This window comes from Solanum tuberosum, unplaced genomic scaffold (genome assembly GCF_000226075.1).
Source record: "Solanum tuberosum cultivar DM 1-3 516 R44 unplaced genomic scaffold, SolTub_3.0 scf00098, whole genome shotgun sequence".
NCBI classification, from domain to species: Eukaryota; Viridiplantae; Streptophyta; class Magnoliopsida; order Solanales; family Solanaceae; genus Solanum; species Solanum tuberosum.
The window spans coordinates 454,608-474,417 of NW_006239026.1; the positions used below are offsets into that span (position 1 = coordinate 454,608).

At 32.2% G+C, this 19,810-nt stretch overlaps 3 protein-coding genes across 4 annotated transcripts; 2 read left to right on the forward strand and 1 right to left on the reverse strand.

The window, feature by feature from the left end:
- The first annotated feature begins 6,381 nt into the window (after positions 1-6,381).
- Positions 6,382-12,570, forward strand: LOC102599915 (nuclear transcription factor Y subunit A-10). 2 transcript variants are annotated; one of them, XM_015309228.1, is made up of 6 exons: positions 6,382-6,551; positions 7,868-8,122; positions 9,563-9,693; positions 9,792-9,860; positions 11,394-11,531; positions 11,668-12,570. In XM_015309228.1, exons 2-6 carry the CDS (start codon positions 7,924-7,926, stop codon positions 12,076-12,078), a joined length of 948 nt encoding a protein of 315 aa, XP_015164714.1. In that variant the 5' UTR covers positions 6,382-6,551; positions 7,868-7,923; the 3' UTR covers positions 12,079-12,570. The 2 variants fall into 2 exon arrangements, with proteins under 2 accessions (XP_015164714.1, XP_006348448.1); XM_006348386.2 differs by having other exon boundaries at positions 6,387-6,551; positions 9,575-9,693.
- An 889-nt stretch (positions 12,571-13,459) lies between these two features.
- Positions 13,460-16,371, forward strand: LOC102600250 (33 kDa ribonucleoprotein, chloroplastic-like). The gene is made up of 4 exons (XM_006348387.2): positions 13,460-13,952; positions 15,173-15,274; positions 15,605-15,913; positions 15,995-16,371. Exons 1-4 carry the CDS (start codon positions 13,497-13,499, stop codon positions 16,115-16,117), a joined length of 990 nt encoding a protein of 329 aa, XP_006348449.1. The 5' UTR covers positions 13,460-13,496; the 3' UTR covers positions 16,118-16,371.
- A 650-nt stretch (positions 16,372-17,021) lies between these two features.
- Positions 17,022-18,885, reverse strand: LOC102600579 (syntaxin-121-like). The gene is made up of 2 exons (XM_006348388.2): positions 18,203-18,885; positions 17,022-17,666 (listed from the first exon to the last, which is right to left on the reverse strand). Exons 1-2 carry the CDS (start codon positions 18,744-18,746, stop codon positions 17,308-17,310), a joined length of 903 nt encoding a protein of 300 aa, XP_006348450.1. The 5' UTR covers positions 18,747-18,885; the 3' UTR covers positions 17,022-17,307.
- Between the last annotated feature and the right edge of the window lie 925 nt (positions 18,886-19,810).

Sequence of the window (19,810 nt, forward strand, 5' to 3'; positions counted from 1 at the left end):
GGATAACGTCATTCTCCAATAAAAGTTAAGAAAAAAAACTTTTTTTATTTATGATAAAAATAATTATTCTGTTGGACCACTTGAATTTGCTGGAAGAAGAGAAGCACCTTAGTCCCGTATTTTTTTTTAGCAACTTTCACATATAGCAAACATAAAAATTATATTTGTATGTTATAGCTGTAGTTTGCATAATTGCACTCCATAACAAATTTTATGTTTGCTATGGAGCTTTTGATTTGTATAATTCGCTACAAACATTCAGTCTTATACAAATTGTTCAGTTTTGTATAAATTCATTTATACATTGTAATTTGTATAATAAGATATGTATTTGTATAATTGTAGGTGTATAAGATGAAAATATATGTATTTGTATTTGTATATACACTTTTCTCTCGTTTTATACAAACACAAACGCATTTTATACATTTTATACCGAAATGTATAAAATGGCTAATTGTATACCGAAAATGACTAATTGTATATCGAATCAGGTGGCAAAAAAAAGGGGATGTTTGCTGCAAATTACAATTAAATAAATTATGGCTATATCATTTAATTTGAATTAATAGTTTGCTATTTCATACAATTTTCCCTTATTTGTATTCGATGTCTGATATTCATTTCAAATTCTGACTAATTCGAAACATAACATTTATTAAAGAAAACAAAATGCTTTCGACTAGAAATTTTTCCATTTTTGAGCACGAACTTAAATGTCGCTTTTGGTATGTTGTTGTGTTTTCTTTTTCTCACTCGATATTCAATCTCTATTTTAGAGTCCTAGTTAATCTGAATTCATGTCGTATAAGAGCATTTTCTATCGGTATTTGAATACATAACCTCTGATTCTTCTATTTATCTTTTCTTTTTAGTTTATTTTATAAAGATTTTTTCTATTACTCATTCCAACTTTTCACTTAACATATTTAAGATCACATTTTTTTTTTAAAAGGTACATTTTACATATTTTTAGTTTAATTAATTAAAATCACAAAATTCTAGAATCTTCTTTACTTTTATAAATTTTGTGTCAAGTCAACACTAGACAAACAAATTAAAACAGAAAAATCAGTAACAATTTCTTATATGGATGTATATATTTCTTTCAAAATGAAATAAGAATGATGACGAATTATCCCGTAAATAAAGAAAATTCAAATAGAGAGTTAGTGCTTTCCCAGTTATGTGACGTGAATCTGAATTAATCGCAATGTTAAAACAATTACTTAGTTTGATACGTTGCTATCTTGCTCCCTATTTTACCAACCATTAACTAGCTCCCTTATTGCATTTGACAAATTAAATTTAAGTCCTAGTTAATCATGTGATGTTTACTAAAATTATAATTTAGTCAAACAAGATGAAAAAGAAAGCAAAAGCTCGGTCATTTTCAGATGGAAATATTGAAATTAAATGAAATTAAAATATAATAATAATACATTTGTGATTAATATGTAAGCGTATTGGTTATCTAGAAATTCATTATGTGTCACCCACATCATTTGAGTATTTATGACCACTAAAACTCATTATCTTCTCTTTATTAGTGTATGTTTTTTCAAAGTTACCGTAGTAAATCGACACGTAAACAAGCAGAGACACTATATAAGGCTCTGTTGTCACTGTGACATCTTCATATTTGTCTCGTTGAATTGTCCGCTTTGATAATAATTATTGTGCTAAAACATCACAAAAATATTCTTTACATGACAAAATATTATCCACTTTGAATTAAATCCGCACACGATTTTTCTCAATGATATATACATATACCTACTTAAAGGAGACAAAGTGAAAATAAACTTAATGTATTTGATGTGGACCTTATAAATAATGATTTTCTAGTCTAGAAAGGAGAATGAGTTCCATTTAAGGCATCTCCTTACCATTTTACAATTATTAATTATCTATAAAACTATGGTCCATTTTTTTAATATTAAACTTTATTTTACATCAAAACACATGTATTGAAAATGTGCCTTTTTTCTTCTTAATAAAGCTTCTTTATATTATTTCTTGAAGTTTACTTGCTGAGCTACCAATTTTGTATTGATATTTTAGTAAAAACTATATATTGTTATTATTTATTTTTATCGTCAAATATAATATAGCGGTAATTATATTATTGCCACAAAATTCTTTATTTATTTTAGTGGCTCTTGACTTATACGACATTAAAATTGGATAGGTTTACTAATTCTTTACGATTTTGTTCGTTTGAATTTTTTTCCGAAAATGATCTAATCATCTTTCCATCTGAGTAGCAAACAAGTTTATGACACATCATGATAACTAATCAAATCATTCGAATTTTTAGTGAAAATTATGGCTCTACGCACTGCGAAACACAAATGTGCAATTTGAATTGTAGAATAGTGTTCCACAAGCACTTACTCCATCAACATCAAAATCATTTAATTAAAAAAATCAGAGTGGGAATTTATGTTAATCATTAGTGAAAATATCAAATGGATACTACTTAGTTGTAGGTTGGTTAGTATCTAATAATGCATTAGTTGGTGTTTGTGATTTGTTGTTTACACATTGTATCTGTTTCATGCCCAAAAGTGGAAACAACTTTACCATTAATTAATCAAATTATCTTTGTTTTTTATAGTAAGTACTGTTAATATATTTTATTTTCAAGATTTTCAATCCAAAAGGATTTCATTTAAATATCAGCTGAATGATTTGATAGTGCTAAAACTGAAAGAAATATTACTTAAATTCTTAATTAAATATTTTCTCTGTTCTCTTTTACTTGTTTAATATATTTTTAAAAAATCATTTTTATTCATCTATTTTAGCAAATCGAGATTTTTTTTTTCAATTTTACCCTCATTCCTCAAACTTATTGGAGTATAAATAGTGAACACATTTTGATTCCAAAGTATTATTAATGAGGAAAATTTAATAAAATAATCACTAATTAATATTTTTTAACAGAAGTATAAAAATTTAAACTGGATAAATAGAAAGGAATGATAGGGTTGGATTATGTGAAATAAACTATCTCAAAATTGAAAACTTGTAGGTAAATACAATTATTTATATAATATCTTCTTCTTCTTTTTCTTTTTTTTTTTGTATTTTTCATGATGTTTGATATTTTTATTGAGATTTGAATAAATTTGAATTCGCGTATTTCAGGTACATTTATGAGGGCAGACTATACTAACAATACTAGTGGCTAAAACATCCTTAAAATTTGCAACCATGCAAATAGAATTAATTTTAAAGAAGATTAATACAATGACAATGACTAGAAAACAATATTATTCCACTATTGCATTATTATCATTTAATTAAATTACAAGCAATTAGTTTTTTTTTTAAAAAGATGTGTTATATATATATGGCCTTCCTTGGAAGAAAAGTATAAGTGAAAAAAAACCAAGTTGCTGCCTTATATACATATTCTATTATATTAGAATAATAATTATAATATATAGTTGAAACCAAGGTTTGGATTGGAGTCTTTGGAAGAAGGCTCCCTTCTTTTATATTCGATAATTATATTAGAATTTCAATTAATTAAAAAACATTATCTATAAAAAAAATTCATACATAAAGTTTAAACTCGAGATCTTTAATTAAAATTCGCTAAATATTAATTAGAAAGGTTCTTGAAGTTAAAAACTAAATATCATGCCTTAGTTGGAATATTATATTAATAATAAAAAAATTATTTTAAAAAATAGAATAAAATACAATGGTGATCCTAGCTATGCAAAAATATCCAATAGGTTAACCAACCCTTGAATATATCTTCTCCTTATAGTAATTATAATATATTGTTTAAATATAAAATGTCATTTTCTCATTCAAAATAATTTTATAATTTATTACAAATGTTCTTAATATTATATGACCCTTTTCATATTTGGAGATAATTTTTTTATAAGATTTTTTTTTAAGGAACACATGAAAGGAAACATTCTAAAACATACAGAAAAAAAAAAACTTATAATAGTCAAAGCACAATAAACAACATTAGCAAAAATCGAGGGACCAGAAACTACAAGAACAATGCTAATACTACTAATATGCAAAGAGAAACCTATCTCGCTGGACAATGAGACGACACTCAACTACTTACCTAATACCCTAATCCGCGAGAATCATATGTTAATCAAATTTGTCTATTTCATTTGGCCCTTTGCTTAAACGGTTTTGTTGTGGAATCCAACCACCTTGCCAAATAAAAAAGCATTAATTGGAATCAAATTTCCTATCTTATAAGGAGGTTGATGTCGTGTATACCCTCATGTATAGTTGTTGTCCGAAATATCGTCGCGTCCAAAACTCTGATCTTATGTTCCAAATTCCCACATTGTCTAATGCAACATATTTTTTTTTATAAGATCGTTTTTTTTTATTCAAAATTTAATTGGCCATAAAAGATCACTTTCTCTTATTAGCATATTTTACGATTGAGATAGGAGGAGGAGACAAAGCACTTGTACCAAGAAAATTTCAGTCACATGCTCGACTTCTTGTTAAAGGCAGAGGGATTCCTACCTAACTAATCCTGATTTTTTCACTAAGAAATTTTGGATCTATCTCCAACCTGAATAATATTAGATAAGTGCTCCCTATAAAAAAATTCTTCATTCTAATAATTCGATTCCAAGATCTTTAGTCAAGGGCAGAATGATAGGAATCATCTCACCATACCTTTAATGATCTCATATCAAGTAATTAATCTAACTAATAGCATATACTAACCCTTGAATTTCGATAGTCATTTTAAGGTCGACTAATTTAATGTGTACTGAAATATTCAACTACGACAAGTAAAACTCTCTTTATTATTAAATGTACCACCATTTTAAAACTCAAATTCGATACATCAAATTAAAGATGATGATATGCTTATCGCTCAATTAGAATCTTTGGTAATATAAATTATAAGTACTATAGGTATAGGTCCCCTCCCACCCTCAATTACCCAAATTAATTTATATACTCTATCTTCTTAAAAAGAATAAATCATACTAATAATAGTAGCCACTTGCTATAGTTGGAAAGCTTTGTGTTTGTATAATAATAATTAAAAAATAACTAGTCACCCCCACCCTAAAAAATGTTCCACTTGGCTTTCTAAACAGTTGAAGAATAATTTTTTATGTCATAAAAAGTTGAGATTATTTTTTATGTTATAAAAAGTTAAGAGATTTTATGGTTATCCTCTTACAATCCACTAACAAATATCAAGTACTATCCACTTATGTGGTTTTCCTTTTTTCTTAATTTTTTTTAAAAAAAGAATTAAAGTTAGTAAAGTCAAAAGGATTTGAATGTGTTAGACTAAGGTACAAGTGTTAAAAGCATATGATAAAATATTTTTATTATATAAATACACCACTTTTTTTTTAGTTGAGAATGAGTAGAAGGGGAGTAGTAAGTGCTCCAAATTTTCAATGTTTAATTCATGTTAGGCCAAAAAAATGTGTGGTCTAATCGTTAATAAAGTGAAATGAAATATAATAATCGATGAGAATTTAAATTTCATTAGAGCTAACAAAAAATATCAGGTGCTTTTTTAGTTGTTATTTCGCCGTAATACAAAAAGTATTAAATGTTCGTAAATTAATCTTGAAATTAATATTATTTAAAATAACATATCAAGTATTTTTTTGGGTGGTGGGGGGTGGGGTGTGTGGATAGGGGTAGTGTTGGGAGAGTTTTTTTTTGTTGTTTCCTACCCCGAATTTTTTGATATCCACTTTAGGGCTTGATTAATCCAATTTTTCAAGTACATATTATTGAACACAAGACCAAACCTTCACTCTTCTAATATAGTAGAATGATTTTTCACGCTGAGAGACTAATATTAAAGCATAAAACACATTATTTTTAAAACGATTTTATTTTTAGAATTCAAACTTGAGATTTTAATTATTAAGTATGAAGGTATACTAATCTCCCGCCACAATTTTGAATCACTCTGATGACACCTCTGAACAACAAGTACCCACACCCTTCGTAACAAAGAAAATAAATTTGTTAAATAAAAAAAAAGTCCTCGTAATGACTTTCTCATCCCTTACTTATGCTAAATTGAGAGAATCCTTATTAGGACTTCTTCAATAAACACTTGTTTTTCAATCAAGTTTTATATGATTTTCTAGTCAGATACTCAGATTGCTCTTATGTATTCTCGTACACATTCCAACGATCATCAACAAATAAGTCAACTTTAAAGTAAATTTATTGTGTCAAGAGTGCGTTATGACCCCTGACCATCGATCGAGCAAGAGTGGGGAGTGATTAAAGAAGAAAAAAAAAACTAATAAAGCACATAAAACAAAGTCCTTCCATGAAGGCTATATTTCATTGGTCATTGCCAAGTAATTCCAAATTATTTTCCACTTGTAAATCATCCTGTCGCCCTCTCTCTCTCTCTCTCTCTCTCTTTTCTCTCTTTCTCTCTGCTTGAAATTGTACTGACATGGCTACTAACTAAATGGGGTTTCTCTAATTGACCGTACAATCACACAAAGCTTAAATTTTTCTTCTTCAACGTACAACTATTACTTCACTAGGTACAACACTCAACTTGCAAATATTCACTTATTTTTCTCTTTTTTCTATCATAGGTGTTGTAAAGATTTGATCTTTCTTGTTCAAATAGTGTTTTGTTTATTTTTATTTGATGTTTTGCTCAGAGTTTGGTGATTTCTTGAAAATTTCCTTATTTTTTTAAGCTTTTCTTTTAGTATAATGAAGAAAAGATTAAAACTTGTTATCAAGATTTTGTTCTTCTTCTTAGTTAGTCAAGGGTGTAGTTTAGTGGTTAATAAAGTGATTTAGTTTTCGGGTTTAAATTTTAGCAGATACAAAAATATTAGGTGATTTTTTTTCTAATTGTGTTAGTGGGAGGTAGTAGGTATCGCATAGAATTAGTGAGTGTTTTTTTTTTATTACGATGGTGTGCGGGATAGTTTGTGAGTATATTGATTAATTTTACGAGATATCTGTTACCTGCACACCAGCAAATTTGAATTCTGCTTTGTTTTTGTCAAGAATATTCACTTTTTTTTTTTTCTATTATGGCTGTTGTAATTTGTAAAAGTTTGTTCTTTCTCTCCTTATTTTCTTCTTTGAACTATTCTTGGTATTATAGAACTCAAGGTTGGTTATATATTTTGATTTTTACTTTTATGGTGTTTGTGTATTGTTATGTTCTTTGACAACTGCCATTTTTGTGGTTTTTGTCTGGTTATCTTGTAGTTTAGCTTATATCTATTAGAATATTTGTTCAATGATTGATGTTTTTTATGTAGTTTCTGTAAATTTTCCCTTTTTAGCTTTTCTTTCCTTAAAATAATGAATAAAAAGATAGAATTTGTTTTCAAGATCTTTTTTTGTTTCTCCTAGCATCCCGAGGGTATAGCTTAGTAGTTAATGAAGTAGTTGAGAATCATGAGATTTCAAGTTCAAATTGTAGCACAGGCAAAAACATTAGGTGATTTCTTTTTATCTGTTCAAACCTTGGTGGATCGTATAAATACTTTATCAAAAAACCAATAACTTTCTTTTCAAGAATCTAGAATCTATAAACTCAAAAGCCTAGTTCTGCCTTTGTTATTACCTAATACTTGTGCTTGATAGGAGGTAATAGATACCCGTTGGAACTAGTCGAGATGTCCACAAGTTGGCCTAGGCATCATAGTTATCAAGAAAAAAAAATTATTTTCTTATTGCAATTTTTTTCAAGTTCTTCTTTTTTGGTTATTTCTGGATATGATTCTTGAAAATTTTGGATTGAGTTTTAGAACTTCTGTTATATTATATCTTGAGGCATTGTTTTCAATGGAAACTTATGAAATATTGTTTGCTTCAATTGATTGAGCTGCAGGAACTTAATTCCTTCAGATTTTCAAGAAAAAAGGTGTGAATTGCTCTTTTATAACCATGCATACTACTGTATTTTCCAAAGGAAATGAGGGGGTTGTCCAGAATCAATCTGTTGCAACATTGTGCACTGCTCCTTGGTGGAGTAGTGGTTTTATGTCTCAATCTGTGGCTTTTGCTGAGCCTTTTGGACAATTGAAATCTGCATCTGTGGAGCAGCAGCCTAAGGGGAATGCAACAGAGTTCACTATTTCCTCTGGTACTTTCTTATTCATTCTTTTGGAAATTCATAGGACATGACCTTAGATAGGAGGGTGTGGACGTCACGGATAAGGGTAAAAGGTTAGTAGGTAATCGAGCGTTGTCTTGCTTTTCGATGGGATAGGTCTTGGTGGTAGTCTATATGGGTAACTATCCTTAAAATATATGCATTTGGGATGAATATAGTTTACAAATTCAATGCCCCTCTTAAACTTGATAAGTCACACCAAAAGACATTAGTAATTTCTAAGATCATCAATTTCAATGGCTTGGTGACCTCTCAAATTTTGATATCTGATTCTTTCTTAAATATGCATTGTCCAAGAAAATGATATTTAGTGCCAAGATGTTTGCTCCTTTCGTGAAAAAGACCAAGTTCTTGGACCAATGTTAGATTAGAATTGTTCTCGAAAAAAATCTTCTTTTAATTTACTTGTTGTTGGTGAAGTTCTTGTAACAAAATCTTAACTACATTGCATGAAAACCACAATCGGTGCTTCTCAGAATTCAATGTAAATTCAGCTTTTTCAAGAAAGAACGAAAACTGGTAGTGCTTTTCCAAACATTATGAAAATAACATTAAGTAAAAAACTTTGGTAGGTTGAGTAAAATCTTTCCATAGTCAAGCTAGATTTGATGTACTGATATATTTTTTTGACCACCTTAAAAAGAGAAATGTTAGGAGTCTTATAAAGTACTTACAAGCTATGTTGCTCGGACTCTTCAAAAATGTCACCTGGTGCGCGTCGATTTCTCCAAAAGATTTGTATTTTTTGGAGAATTTGACATGGGTGCAGCATCGAAAGTGAAGAGTCCATGCAACTTAGCTTACAAGTCCAAGACCAAAAATAATATCTAGTTTGGAAGTTGGACAAATCTATTGCTCCAAACTTCCAACAAGGTTCTTGAAAAATGTGGCATAATCATGCCTCTATCTCCATTCTTGGATAATCTGAGTCTGTTCCATGGTGGTACTAACGAACTTGCGATTCACCATCTTGACTTTCTCCACATATATTCTTCTCACGGTGGAACTAACGGGCTTGGAATTATCTATCTTGATTTCCTTCCGATATTCTTCCTTAGAGATAGAACTATTATCCTTCTTCTGCTTTTCCTTGATAGTTGAGTGACCATCTGAGATATTATCTCATTTATGTATTGATGATGCTGACAATTATGGAATATCATAAGCAATTTACTAGTTAGCAAGGGATTTTATTAATGCTTCTCCTTTTACTCCATCTTATCTCCCGAGTTAGAGAATCTCAGCTATTGTGCCATTTTGTTTTCTCCTTTTTCCTTTAGTTTAACATCATACTCCATACACCTTCTCTTCTCTAGTTCTTGTTAATGGAAATCACGTTCTGTTGAAATGCTTAACCATTTGGGTTCTTCTACAGCCCGTTTTACAAAAGACATGTTGACATTTATGTAGTATCTTCTTCAGGTGATTGCAAATCTTCAGCAAATGGGCAAAAACTTTCAAACGTTCAGGCTGCTACCTCTGTTCGCGCAGCTAATATGGACTACCGAGGTCACTTTGATCTAGGTTTTGGTCAGTCCCTGGTAATCTTTTTCATCACGAAAGTTCCATTTGTCTTCAATAAATCCCAGTATATGTGCTTGTTCATTATGTTTATGTGATGTGCTTTTAAATGGTGCAGATTTCTGCAAAATATCCTTATGGAGAGCAATGCATTGGGTTATTTTCAGCTTATGCTCCTCAACTTTCGGTACTACTTCTTTCTGATAGCATCACTTTCCAATCACCGGAGTTATGTGGGTTTGGTAATTTATGCTTTCTCTGGAATTAGTTACATATTCCAAAGAGCGAAGTAACAGCATTACTGTAGACGTATCTGCTGTTTTGTTGCATAACTTACTAAAGTAACAAACTTCAGCTTTATAAAGTTTTCTAAATCTTTTCAAACATGTAATGACAACCAATATCAACTTTATGACAGCTTATATTGTCATGTTTCCATCATTGATAATATTGCGTAAATTTTGTTTTAGCACATCATATGTGAGCTGAGTTGGATTTTTAATGTGGTTGATTTGGAAAAGTTTCCAAAAACCATTCTTTCTCCTTCATCAAAACGAAGATTGGAATATTTTTAGTTGAAAAAGACGAGAGAAAGTTGAAGAAACCTTGATTTATGCCTGTTGATTTTGCAAGTTAGTTGGATCAATTGATTGGTATATTTAAGTTTTTCCTCACAAGCAGAGATGTTATAGCGTGCGTCATGTCTAGAAGAAGCCACCTCTGTGGACATTATATAACCTGAGAGCCTTGAGGAAACACGGCTCCAATTTTTCACCTAAGTAGTTTTTTGGCTGAGGAGACCACCTTATAAGCAATTAAATAGATGAAAATGAGGAAGAAGTAGCTCCACTTAACTGATGCTTACTATCCAATTTTGGAGGTTCAAAGGCTGTAGTTGCGTTGGTCCTAAGGGTTGGCCCCAGACAGATTTCTTGGTCATTAAAATAACAACAACAACTAAGGAAACATACTTACCTTTCGTATTGAAGTAAAGAGTAGTCTGCTTAGTACCTATTTTAGTCGGGGTAGAACAGCGTTTGACGAAGTATTGGCGTCAAAACAATTAAAAGAATGATGCAAAGAAAGATCATTGGAATCACATTTATCGTCCATTGAATTGAATTTACTAAGAAAATTTGCTCCCAAATTGTGAAACCAAAAGGATGCTACTAATACTTTGGAACTACGGGTGAGATCCTCTAATTATTCGCTGATTACCATTAGCGGATCACCTTAAGGTATCTTCTAAATGAAGGCATTCTTATACTAATTAGCAAAGGAGTGATGGAGAAGAGACCAGGAATCTTCGCTCGTTGCATCAAGTATAAATGAAAAAGTGGTGAAAAGGACAAATATCTCTAGAGGAAAGTTTTCATAGTTGTTTAGAACACCAGAAGGGTACCGTATCAACAGATTGATCATTGAACTTACTTTCCTGGATTAATTCAGAGGATCGTCTTTCAGTAGTAGCGGTTTCAAATATTAGCTACAATTATGGAATAACAAAGGAAAGGTGGAAACGGAAATATTTCGGATTAATGCAGAACACTGGAATATATGCAGTAACAGGAAACACATGTCTTCTGATAAAAAGCCATTTATCATGTACCTTGGCAATATAGTTGGAATTTGTAGTGTAATTTAGTCTTACTCTACATCTTCAAATTGAATGATTTCGAGGCTCTAATATTCATATAATTTCACTTCACAATTTTTGCAGGGCCGCATTATGCTACCATTGAATTTGGCTTCTGATGAAGGTCCGATATTCGTAAATGCCAAGCAGTATCATGGGATACTAAGGCGTCGAAAGACCCGGGCTAAGGAAATGGAGAAAAAAGCTCTTAAACCACGCAAGGTAAAGTTTTATTTCTATGATCATTGACAGTGGATATCTACATATCAGCATGATATTTTAGTTGATCTTTATGCTTTTGAACATGTCCTCTGTTCACCCTGTTGTTACTGAGTTTTGCACTGCTTAATGCTTGCAGCCGTACTTGCACCTCTCTCGCCATCTCCATGCTTTGCGCCGACCTAGGGGCTGTGGTGGTCGCTTCTTGAACACAAGGAATATGAATGGAACTATGAAGGGTGGAAAAAACCCCGATATGTTCAAGACAGGCGATGTTCAAAACTTTTACCCTACCGGATCCCAGAATTCTGAAGTGCTGCAGTCTGATAGCAGCAATTTGAGCTCACCAAAAGAAACATCTGGAAGTAGGTTCTTTGATTCATCAGGGGTCACTAACATGTACTCTAGTGGCAATCTTGATCCTCTTCTGTTCCAAAACCTGAGGCCTCCGGTCCAGGCAATACCGGACATGATGAATACTGGACACGGTATTTTCATGTCTGGTAAGTGGGTTGGCACAGCAGATAGCTGTTGCAACCTCAAAGTTTGATAGCCTTGGCTTGAGAACGAGGTCAGGTGTCACGAGTTGAGCCTCACCTCATCCGTGCTACAACCTAATGCATACACATTTGGTTGCTGACAATTGTCGGATCATCCTTGGCTATCATGGGCAGTTCATCCTTGGCTTAGCATTAACGCGGTGCCTCTATCGTTCTATTGCTATCAAGCAACGTGGATGGTAAGAGGCACTAAAGCCTTAATGCTACTTTATTTTCAGCTCTTTGTAGGATAAATAAACTTGTTTTTGATAAGATGATGACGATGATGACCCTGTCGATCGGGGTCTCTGATGTTGCAGTGTGTTTGGATTACTGTTTTGTGATTTTGGTTTGTGAAAAATACAATGATGTATGATTGAACTTGATCCATGCAAATTGGTGTGTTTTCAGACTGGTATTTTGTATAATGGGAGTGTAGATTGTGTTGTGTTTGCAACTGTCATGTAATCTATAGTTACCTTCTCATTATGCATTTTGAAGAACATTAATCTTTTTTTTTGTTTTGTCTCCCACCCACTTTCTGATACCTGTATTGAGACATGACTGAATTTAGATTTGGACCGAAATCCTACATTGTTTTGGGGGGGGGGGTGTGTAAAGCTTACCATTCTAGCACAACCTTTATCGTCGTTTTCAACCACCTTCAGACATGGAATATGCCAACTTCAAATTGCATCTGGTGAAATAATAACGAATCATATTAAATTGTCTCTTTTTGTTATGTAACGATGAATTTCACAATGTACAACCAAAACAATTCATATATTAAACTTAAAAATCACCTTTTTCAACCAACTTTAGACATGAGATATGCCAACATCGATTGCGTCTGGTAAAATGATAACAAATCATGTTAGCATGTCTCTCTTTAATTGTGTAACGATGAATTTCACAATACAACCAAAACAATTAATATATTGTATATCGTACAATATAACATAATAGGGTAAACATTTATTTTGCATCGAATAGTTTACAACCAAATCGATAAAACCAACTAATGTCTTTCATGCTCCACATTAATTACTTAATCGTCATTAAGTACTTTCTCATTCACTTTTAACATATCAAAGAAAAACAATTAACTTTTTCCTATTTTACCTTCAACACCTTCTATACATTAATTAACATGTAAAATTTAAAATGAACGAGTAAAAATGATTGAAGACAGTAATTGCTGAGATTCAAGTTCACCGATAAGAGTTACTATGGGATAAATATAATTTCTTTCGTCTATTCAAGTTCGAACGTATGAACTTACCGATATAAGATTAGTCGAGATTTCAATATGGATATCGAACACGGAAATGGACCCCATAAGTCTGTCTTATCAAAACCTCATCTTTTATCTTCTCTCATTTCTTCACTGAACTTTCTTCTTTGGTAGAAAAATTTGGAAGAAGAAAAAATGTCAGCTTTTTCTTCTTCTCCTTCACTTCATTTCTTCACTCAAAAGCCTAAATTCTCAGTAGTAGAGCACATTTCTTCAAGTATTACCAATACCCATTTCAATTTCAAGATTAATAACTCCATAAAACCCATAAAATCGAAACCCCATTTCCCCATTTCTTCTCTTTTAGCTTCTTTCAATCGAATTTCAACCCATTTTTCTACTTCTGCTGTGTCTGATGAAGCTGAGGTTGTTGGATTAGATGAGGAAGCTGAATTGTCAGCGGAAGAGGAAATTGAAGAAGATGAAGAGAATGAGGGAGGTGAGAGTGTGGAGAAAGAAGGAAATGGGGTTGTTGATGAGCCTAAGTCGATTGAAGATGGTAGATTGTATGTGGGTAATTTGCCATTTTCGATGACACCTTCTCAATTGTCTGAAATCTTTACTGAAGCTGGTAAAGTTGCTAATGTTGAGGTCTGTTTTTTTGTTGCTTTGCTTTGGTTATCGCATTATTTTGTTGTTGTTACTGTCGGTTTTTCGAATGTTATGTAATGAATGTATGTTATGGTTGTGTTATTGTAAATGCATTGATATGTTGTTTGTTGTATAACACTCTCCATATTGCATTAATTTGTTGTTGTTATTGCTTCCGTATCTGTATCCCTTTTTTAAAAATTGTTTGGCGGGCTTTAATTAAGTTGAGTGTCTATCGGAAACAACCTCTCTATCTCTATAAGTTAGGGGTAAGGTCTGCATACACTACCAGACACTACTTGTGTAATGAGTATTTTGTTGTTGTTGATACGTGTTACTCGAGCAAAGGTCTTTCGGACATATTTTTTATCTCTCAAGAGTTAGGAGTAAGGTCTACGTACATTCTACCTTTCCCAGGCTCGACTTGTAGGATTACACTGGGTTTGTTGTGGTTGTTGTTGTTGTTGATATGTGTGACTCAAGCCAAGGGTCTTTCGGACAAAATTTACCTCTCAGGAGTTAGGAGTAAGGTTGCATACATTCTACCCTTCCCAAGCTCCACTTGTGGGATTACACTGGGTATGTTGTTCTTGTTGCTTTTTCCCTTTCCAATTCTTGAATCTTTATGCAACAAAATCTTATGATATGTATATAGACATCAATATGTTATGGGAGAAAAATCCAATTACAAAATTCGGACTAATTCTATTTATGCAACTCAACATTCCTATATTGGAAAATTATACAGTACAAATGTGCAAAGACTGAGTTTTTTTTGTTGTGTATAAGTTGTTGAGTGCATTTTATAATGGAAGGTTCTAGTGTAGGTGATAAAGGATGTTCAAAATTGCTTTGGGGAATAGGTTCAAATCCAACGTGTGATCTTTTGGTGTTTTTTGAGTCCCCTTGGATAAATTCTGGCTCTGCCACTAGCTGCATTAGCCCTCGAACAATGGAAAACAAGTTAGAGACAAGAATCATGGGATACACATAGTTGTACTCGCAAACTTAATAATAACATATATTTTCTCATATTTGTTGTTTTGTGGTTAAAGTTGGTTGATTTAATTTTGTGTAGCTGCAGTTGAAATCTGGCTCATGATTTCTAAGCCGCTTGCATGTTTGTACATAAGTTCAATTTTGATAGATTTCTTATATTTTTTCTGTTGGAATATAAGATACAGGATGACTCATGTTGTTTTTCTTCAATGAATTCGTAGATCGTTTATGATAGAGTTACAGATAGAAGTCGTGGATTTGCATTTGTTACAATGGGAAGTGTTGAAGAAGCAGAGGAGGCAGTTCGGTTGTTTGATGGATCTGTAAGTTTAACTGTTTTCTCATCATTTACTAGCAAGTTCTCTTTTCTTGTATGCTTCACATCAGCTTATTAAAACACTTAATTCATCTGCAATACCAGAATATGCAAAATACCGAACGCATGTTGAATATTGATAGTCATTCAGTAACAATATGATTCAGATTTGGTATTAGTTACCTATCTTGAACTGATGTCATTGTCCCAATAAGAAACAACAATATTATTAAGATTTTGTTTTAGTTACCTATCTTGGACTGATGCCCTTTGTCTCAATTAGCGTTTAGTTTGGTCTCGAAGGCCATTCATTGCTTATCTATATAATGTTTAACAGCAAGTTGGAGGTCGTACAGTCAAGGTGAACTTCCCCGAGGTTCCAAGAGGAGGTGAAAGGGAAGTAATGAGTGCAAAGATAAGAAGCACCTATCAAGGTTTTGTAGATAGCCCTCACAAACTATACGTTGCGAATCTTAGTTGGAACCTCACTTCTCAAGGTCTGAAAGACGCTTTTGCTGACCAGCCAGGATTCTTGAGTGCAAAAGTCATCTATGACAGGGCCTCGGGAAGATCTCGAGGTTTTGGTTTTATTACATTTTCGTCAGCTGAAGCAATGAACAATGCACTCGATACCATGAATGAAGTGGTAAGGATACGTAGTGATGAAGTATCTTAAGGACAATTTGACATATTTCTTGTTTCTCACAGTTTCTTATAATGCAATTAGGATCTTGAAGGACGGCCATTACGACTAAATATAGCTGGGCAGAAAGATCCAGTATCTTCTCCACCAGTAGTCGAAACAAGTGATTCTGAGAACAGTGAAATACTCTCTAGTCTCGGCTCATAAGATCATCGAGATTCATAGCAGCATCGGCAATTTGGAGATATGTAGAGTTTTATATTCGACGGAAACATGCTTTTTCCAGCTTATGTAACTTTGATACAGGTAAGCTGTGCTACTACATTGCCTGTACATTTTCTAAAATGCATAGTTTACAAATATTGTATTTTGATTGTAACATAACTCATCACTAGTATCAATAGAGATAACTCTTTGTAAAATGCTCATATATTCTACTACTTGTTCCTCCCTTTACCATATGCTCATTTTGTATTTATAAATATTATTTCTTGATCTTCTCATTAAATAATAGTAATTGTAAATCTTAATTTTACACAAATATTTTGCTCATTCTGTATTCCTAAACTTCTAGTAGTTCAAACTTCAGATTATTGGTGAAGTTTGAATTAATACAATTAAACTTTAGCTTAGTGGTCAAAAGTTATGAACTAATAGAACTAAACTTCAAATTAGAGGTCAGAAGTTTGAACTACTAGAACAAAATTTTAGATAAATAGTCAAAAGCTTGAATTGTGAGAACTAAGCTTTAAACCTACAACAACATATCTGGTGTAATCCTACAAGTGGGGTCTAGGGAGGCTAGTCTGTATGCAGACCTTACCCCTACCCTAAGTTGCATAAACTCTTCACTTTTGATGCTGCACCCTGTTGGATTTGGAGAATCCGACATGCACCCTGGCATTTTTGACGAGTCTGAGTAACATAGCCCCTACTTTGGGAGGTAGAAGAGGTTGTTTTCGATTACCCTTGGCTCAAGTAAAAGCATTACAAAGCAGTTCGAAAAACGGAAAGTGAAAACAATGGGAGTGAAGAAGCCAAGAAAGAACTAAACTTTAGACCATTAAACCAAAGTGTCAAGAAACATCAATTTAGAAAAAAAAACTTAACATAAACAAGAAAAAGAACAACTTAATCTTAAATGAAAATAACCAAACAAATACCTATGCCACAACACAAAAAGAATATACTCTAAATACATCAATAATTACAAAAATAATAATAATCCAATGTAGAATAACACTTGGACCCCCATCCAACTTACTTCTCCCCACATAAAAAATATATCCCAAAATACACAATATAGAATAATAAACTATAAAATATAGAATATTAAAAAAAAAAAGAAAAAAAAGGGGGAGGTCCATCCACAACTAAACCAATAACCTTTGACCATCTCATTTCTTCCATGGCTGAATAGAAAGAACCACTATCAAGATGATGATAAGCAAAAGAATAATAGCAAAACAAGTCCATTTTCTTGTATTCTTTTGGTGTTTTCTTGCCACTTGTAATTGTTGAGCACCTCCTCTAACATATGAATTAGCCCTATTCACTTGGCTCTCAATATCATCAAGTTGTTCACCTTGAGATTCCACTAAAACAGCCATGTCCAAGAAAACTTGATGAAGTTCTTTCAAATTCCTCTCTATTTCCTTTACAGCTTCATGCCTTTCTTGAATCTCCATTATTGTGTCCATCACTTGTCCTCTTCCTTGTTCTTGTATTGCCTTTTGTAAGAATGTCTCACTTTGACCTGTGGGACACAAAAACAAGTTGTTTGTTCTGTTATGACTCGTAACGATGAACGATCCATCAACCTATTCGGTCTAGACACATGAAATAAGTATTGTTTGATATGTCACTTGGAAATTTGGATGAGTTTTACTCTTTTGATATATATAATGTCAGATATTCGTTTTGGAGCTTGATTAATCCGAATTTACATCAAAAAGTCCCATTTAGAGGTAAACCACTCCATACTAAAGACTACTCTATTCCCCTAGGTTTGATTTCAAGACCTCTGATTAAGGATGGAACTGCATACGATGGAGGATCATCTTGTCGGAGAATTAGACTGTGCATATAAAAACTAATATTAAGTATATAGATCAAAACTTAAATCTTGAATACCCTTAACCAAATTTCTTGTCTGAGATGGAGGAATACTTACCACCCCACCACAATCGTGCCCTTTAAATTTGTACTCCCTCCGTCTACTTTTCGAGGTTTAGACAATCTAATTTTCTGTGTGAATTCGAATATACAATGAGACAAGGGAGTAAAATTTACCTGTAGATATGAGTGTATCAAGAACTGTTTCATCAGGATTTTCTCCAGTAACAGTATAATACCTTCTTTGAACCGTTTCTCTATATTCCGACGCCATCTTTTGTCTCAGCTCATTAAACTGATTCATAGATTCATGAAGTTTCTTCCTCAATCCATTCACAACAGACGTCCTCGTCCTATCAGAGGAGCTCCCCGGGCCACACTCGGGGAGGCTTCTGTTGGAAGCGTTGGATCTATCCAACGCTTCCAAACGAACTTTAATAAACTTGGCCTTTTTCAAGGCCAGGGAAACATCATCATCCATTTTAGACCTAAGATCCTTCACAGCTTTCGCGTTGTGAAGGGTCTTACTCTTTTCATTAGAGCTCTGAAGCTGAGCATAGATTTTTTCGAGGTTTTTCAGCTCGTCTTTAATAGCTTCTACGTCTTCGAAAAACTTGTCTAGGTTGACTCCACCGGTGTCTCCCATTTCAATTCCATGAGAATCTTGATCATGATCGTTCTCTCCATGACGAGAGAACGATCCTGAGAAAAGATCATTCATCTTCTTCTTTTTTTAACGAAAATTTTGATATTATGATATTCGATATAAAACTAAGAACAATAAGAAAGATGAAGTTTGAGGAAAAATGGAAATGGTGGGATGAAGGAATATAATGGGAAGGACTACTAGAAGAAGAAGAAGAAAAAAAGACTAGTCAAATTGGTCGTCTAGATCAACTACTATAAACAAGACTTGGCACAAAATATGAAATTAAAGAAAAAGTCAAATGTTCTTTTTTTGAATATAAAAATAATATATTATAGTAATAAAATATAGAGAGAATTGTAGAGATTCGAGTTTAGTTATTTCATCTTCTATTCTAAATAAAATAATATATAGAAATTTCCTTATAGCTTTTTATATAGATATATTAATTATGTAGGTTTTCTGCAATCTAAATAATAACTTACCTTTTAATCCGCTATCAAACATGATATGTAAAATTCAACATCTGCATAACTCATCTTCAAATCAACTGCCAAAAGATCCATATATATATAATTCTTAAATTTATATGCAATTTATGTAATTAAATGTAGAAGGGGTGTTGTGTACGGAAAGGTCGTGGAGATGAAATAGGGAAAGAAGTGGGGAAAATATCAAAAATAAAATAAAATTAGTTAAGATTTATATGCATATATATTCCTTCCTCTTTTTTTTTTGTTTTTCAATTTATATGATATAGCGTAACTCGAACACGAAGTTTAATATCTTATGTCAACTTAATTGATAATTTTTTAAAATTTATGATGTGCTATAATATTTGTGTGAAAATAAATGAAAAGTTAAAAGATATGTCATTTTTTAAAACTGATTAATAAAAAAGTAGTATCACATAAATTGACACGGAAGGAAAGAAATAATATGCAAGAAAGTAAAATATTTGAGTTATAGATATTTTTCTAATCATTTGAGGAAATGTTTAAACGAGTAGGAAAACGCGTTTGACTAAAATATTTCTACTATTTTTTTTTCCAATTTAAGGATTAAGAAAATAAAACTAAGGTAAGAAATTTCCTGGAAAAGGGCGGGGGGGGGGGGGGTGTTTTTCTAAAAAACAAACA

Bases quoted from the DNA above. Each gene is read 5' to 3' on its own strand.
- LOC102599915 (XM_015309228.1), top strand. From the start codon at position 7,924: ATGCATACTACTGTATTTTCCAAAGGAAATGAGGGGGTTGTCCAGAAT. The intron at 8,123-9,562 runs GTACTTTCTTAT...ACATTTATGTAG, and splicing joins AGAGTTCACTATTTCCTCTG to TATCTTCTTCAGGTGATTGC. The intron at 9,861-11,393 runs GTACTACTTCTT...CAATTTTTGCAG, and splicing joins CTTATGCTCCTCAACTTTCG to GGCCGCATTATGCTACCATT.
- LOC102600250 (XM_006348387.2), top strand. From the start codon at position 13,497: ATGTCAGCTTTTTCTTCTTCTCCTTCACTTCATTTCTTCACTCAAAAG. The intron at 13,953-15,172 runs GTCTGTTTTTTT...ATGAATTCGTAG, and splicing joins GTAAAGTTGCTAATGTTGAG to ATCGTTTATGATAGAGTTAC. The intron at 15,275-15,604 runs GTAAGTTTAACT...AATGTTTAACAG, and splicing joins TTCGGTTGTTTGATGGATCT to CAAGTTGGAGGTCGTACAGT.
- LOC102600579 (XM_006348388.2), bottom strand. From the start codon at position 18,746: ATGAATGATCTTTTCTCAGGATCGTTCTCTCGTCATGGAGAGAACGAT. The intron at 17,667-18,202 runs GTAAATTTTACT...TGTGTCCCACAG, and splicing joins TGATACACTCATATCTACAG to GTCAAAGTGAGACATTCTTA.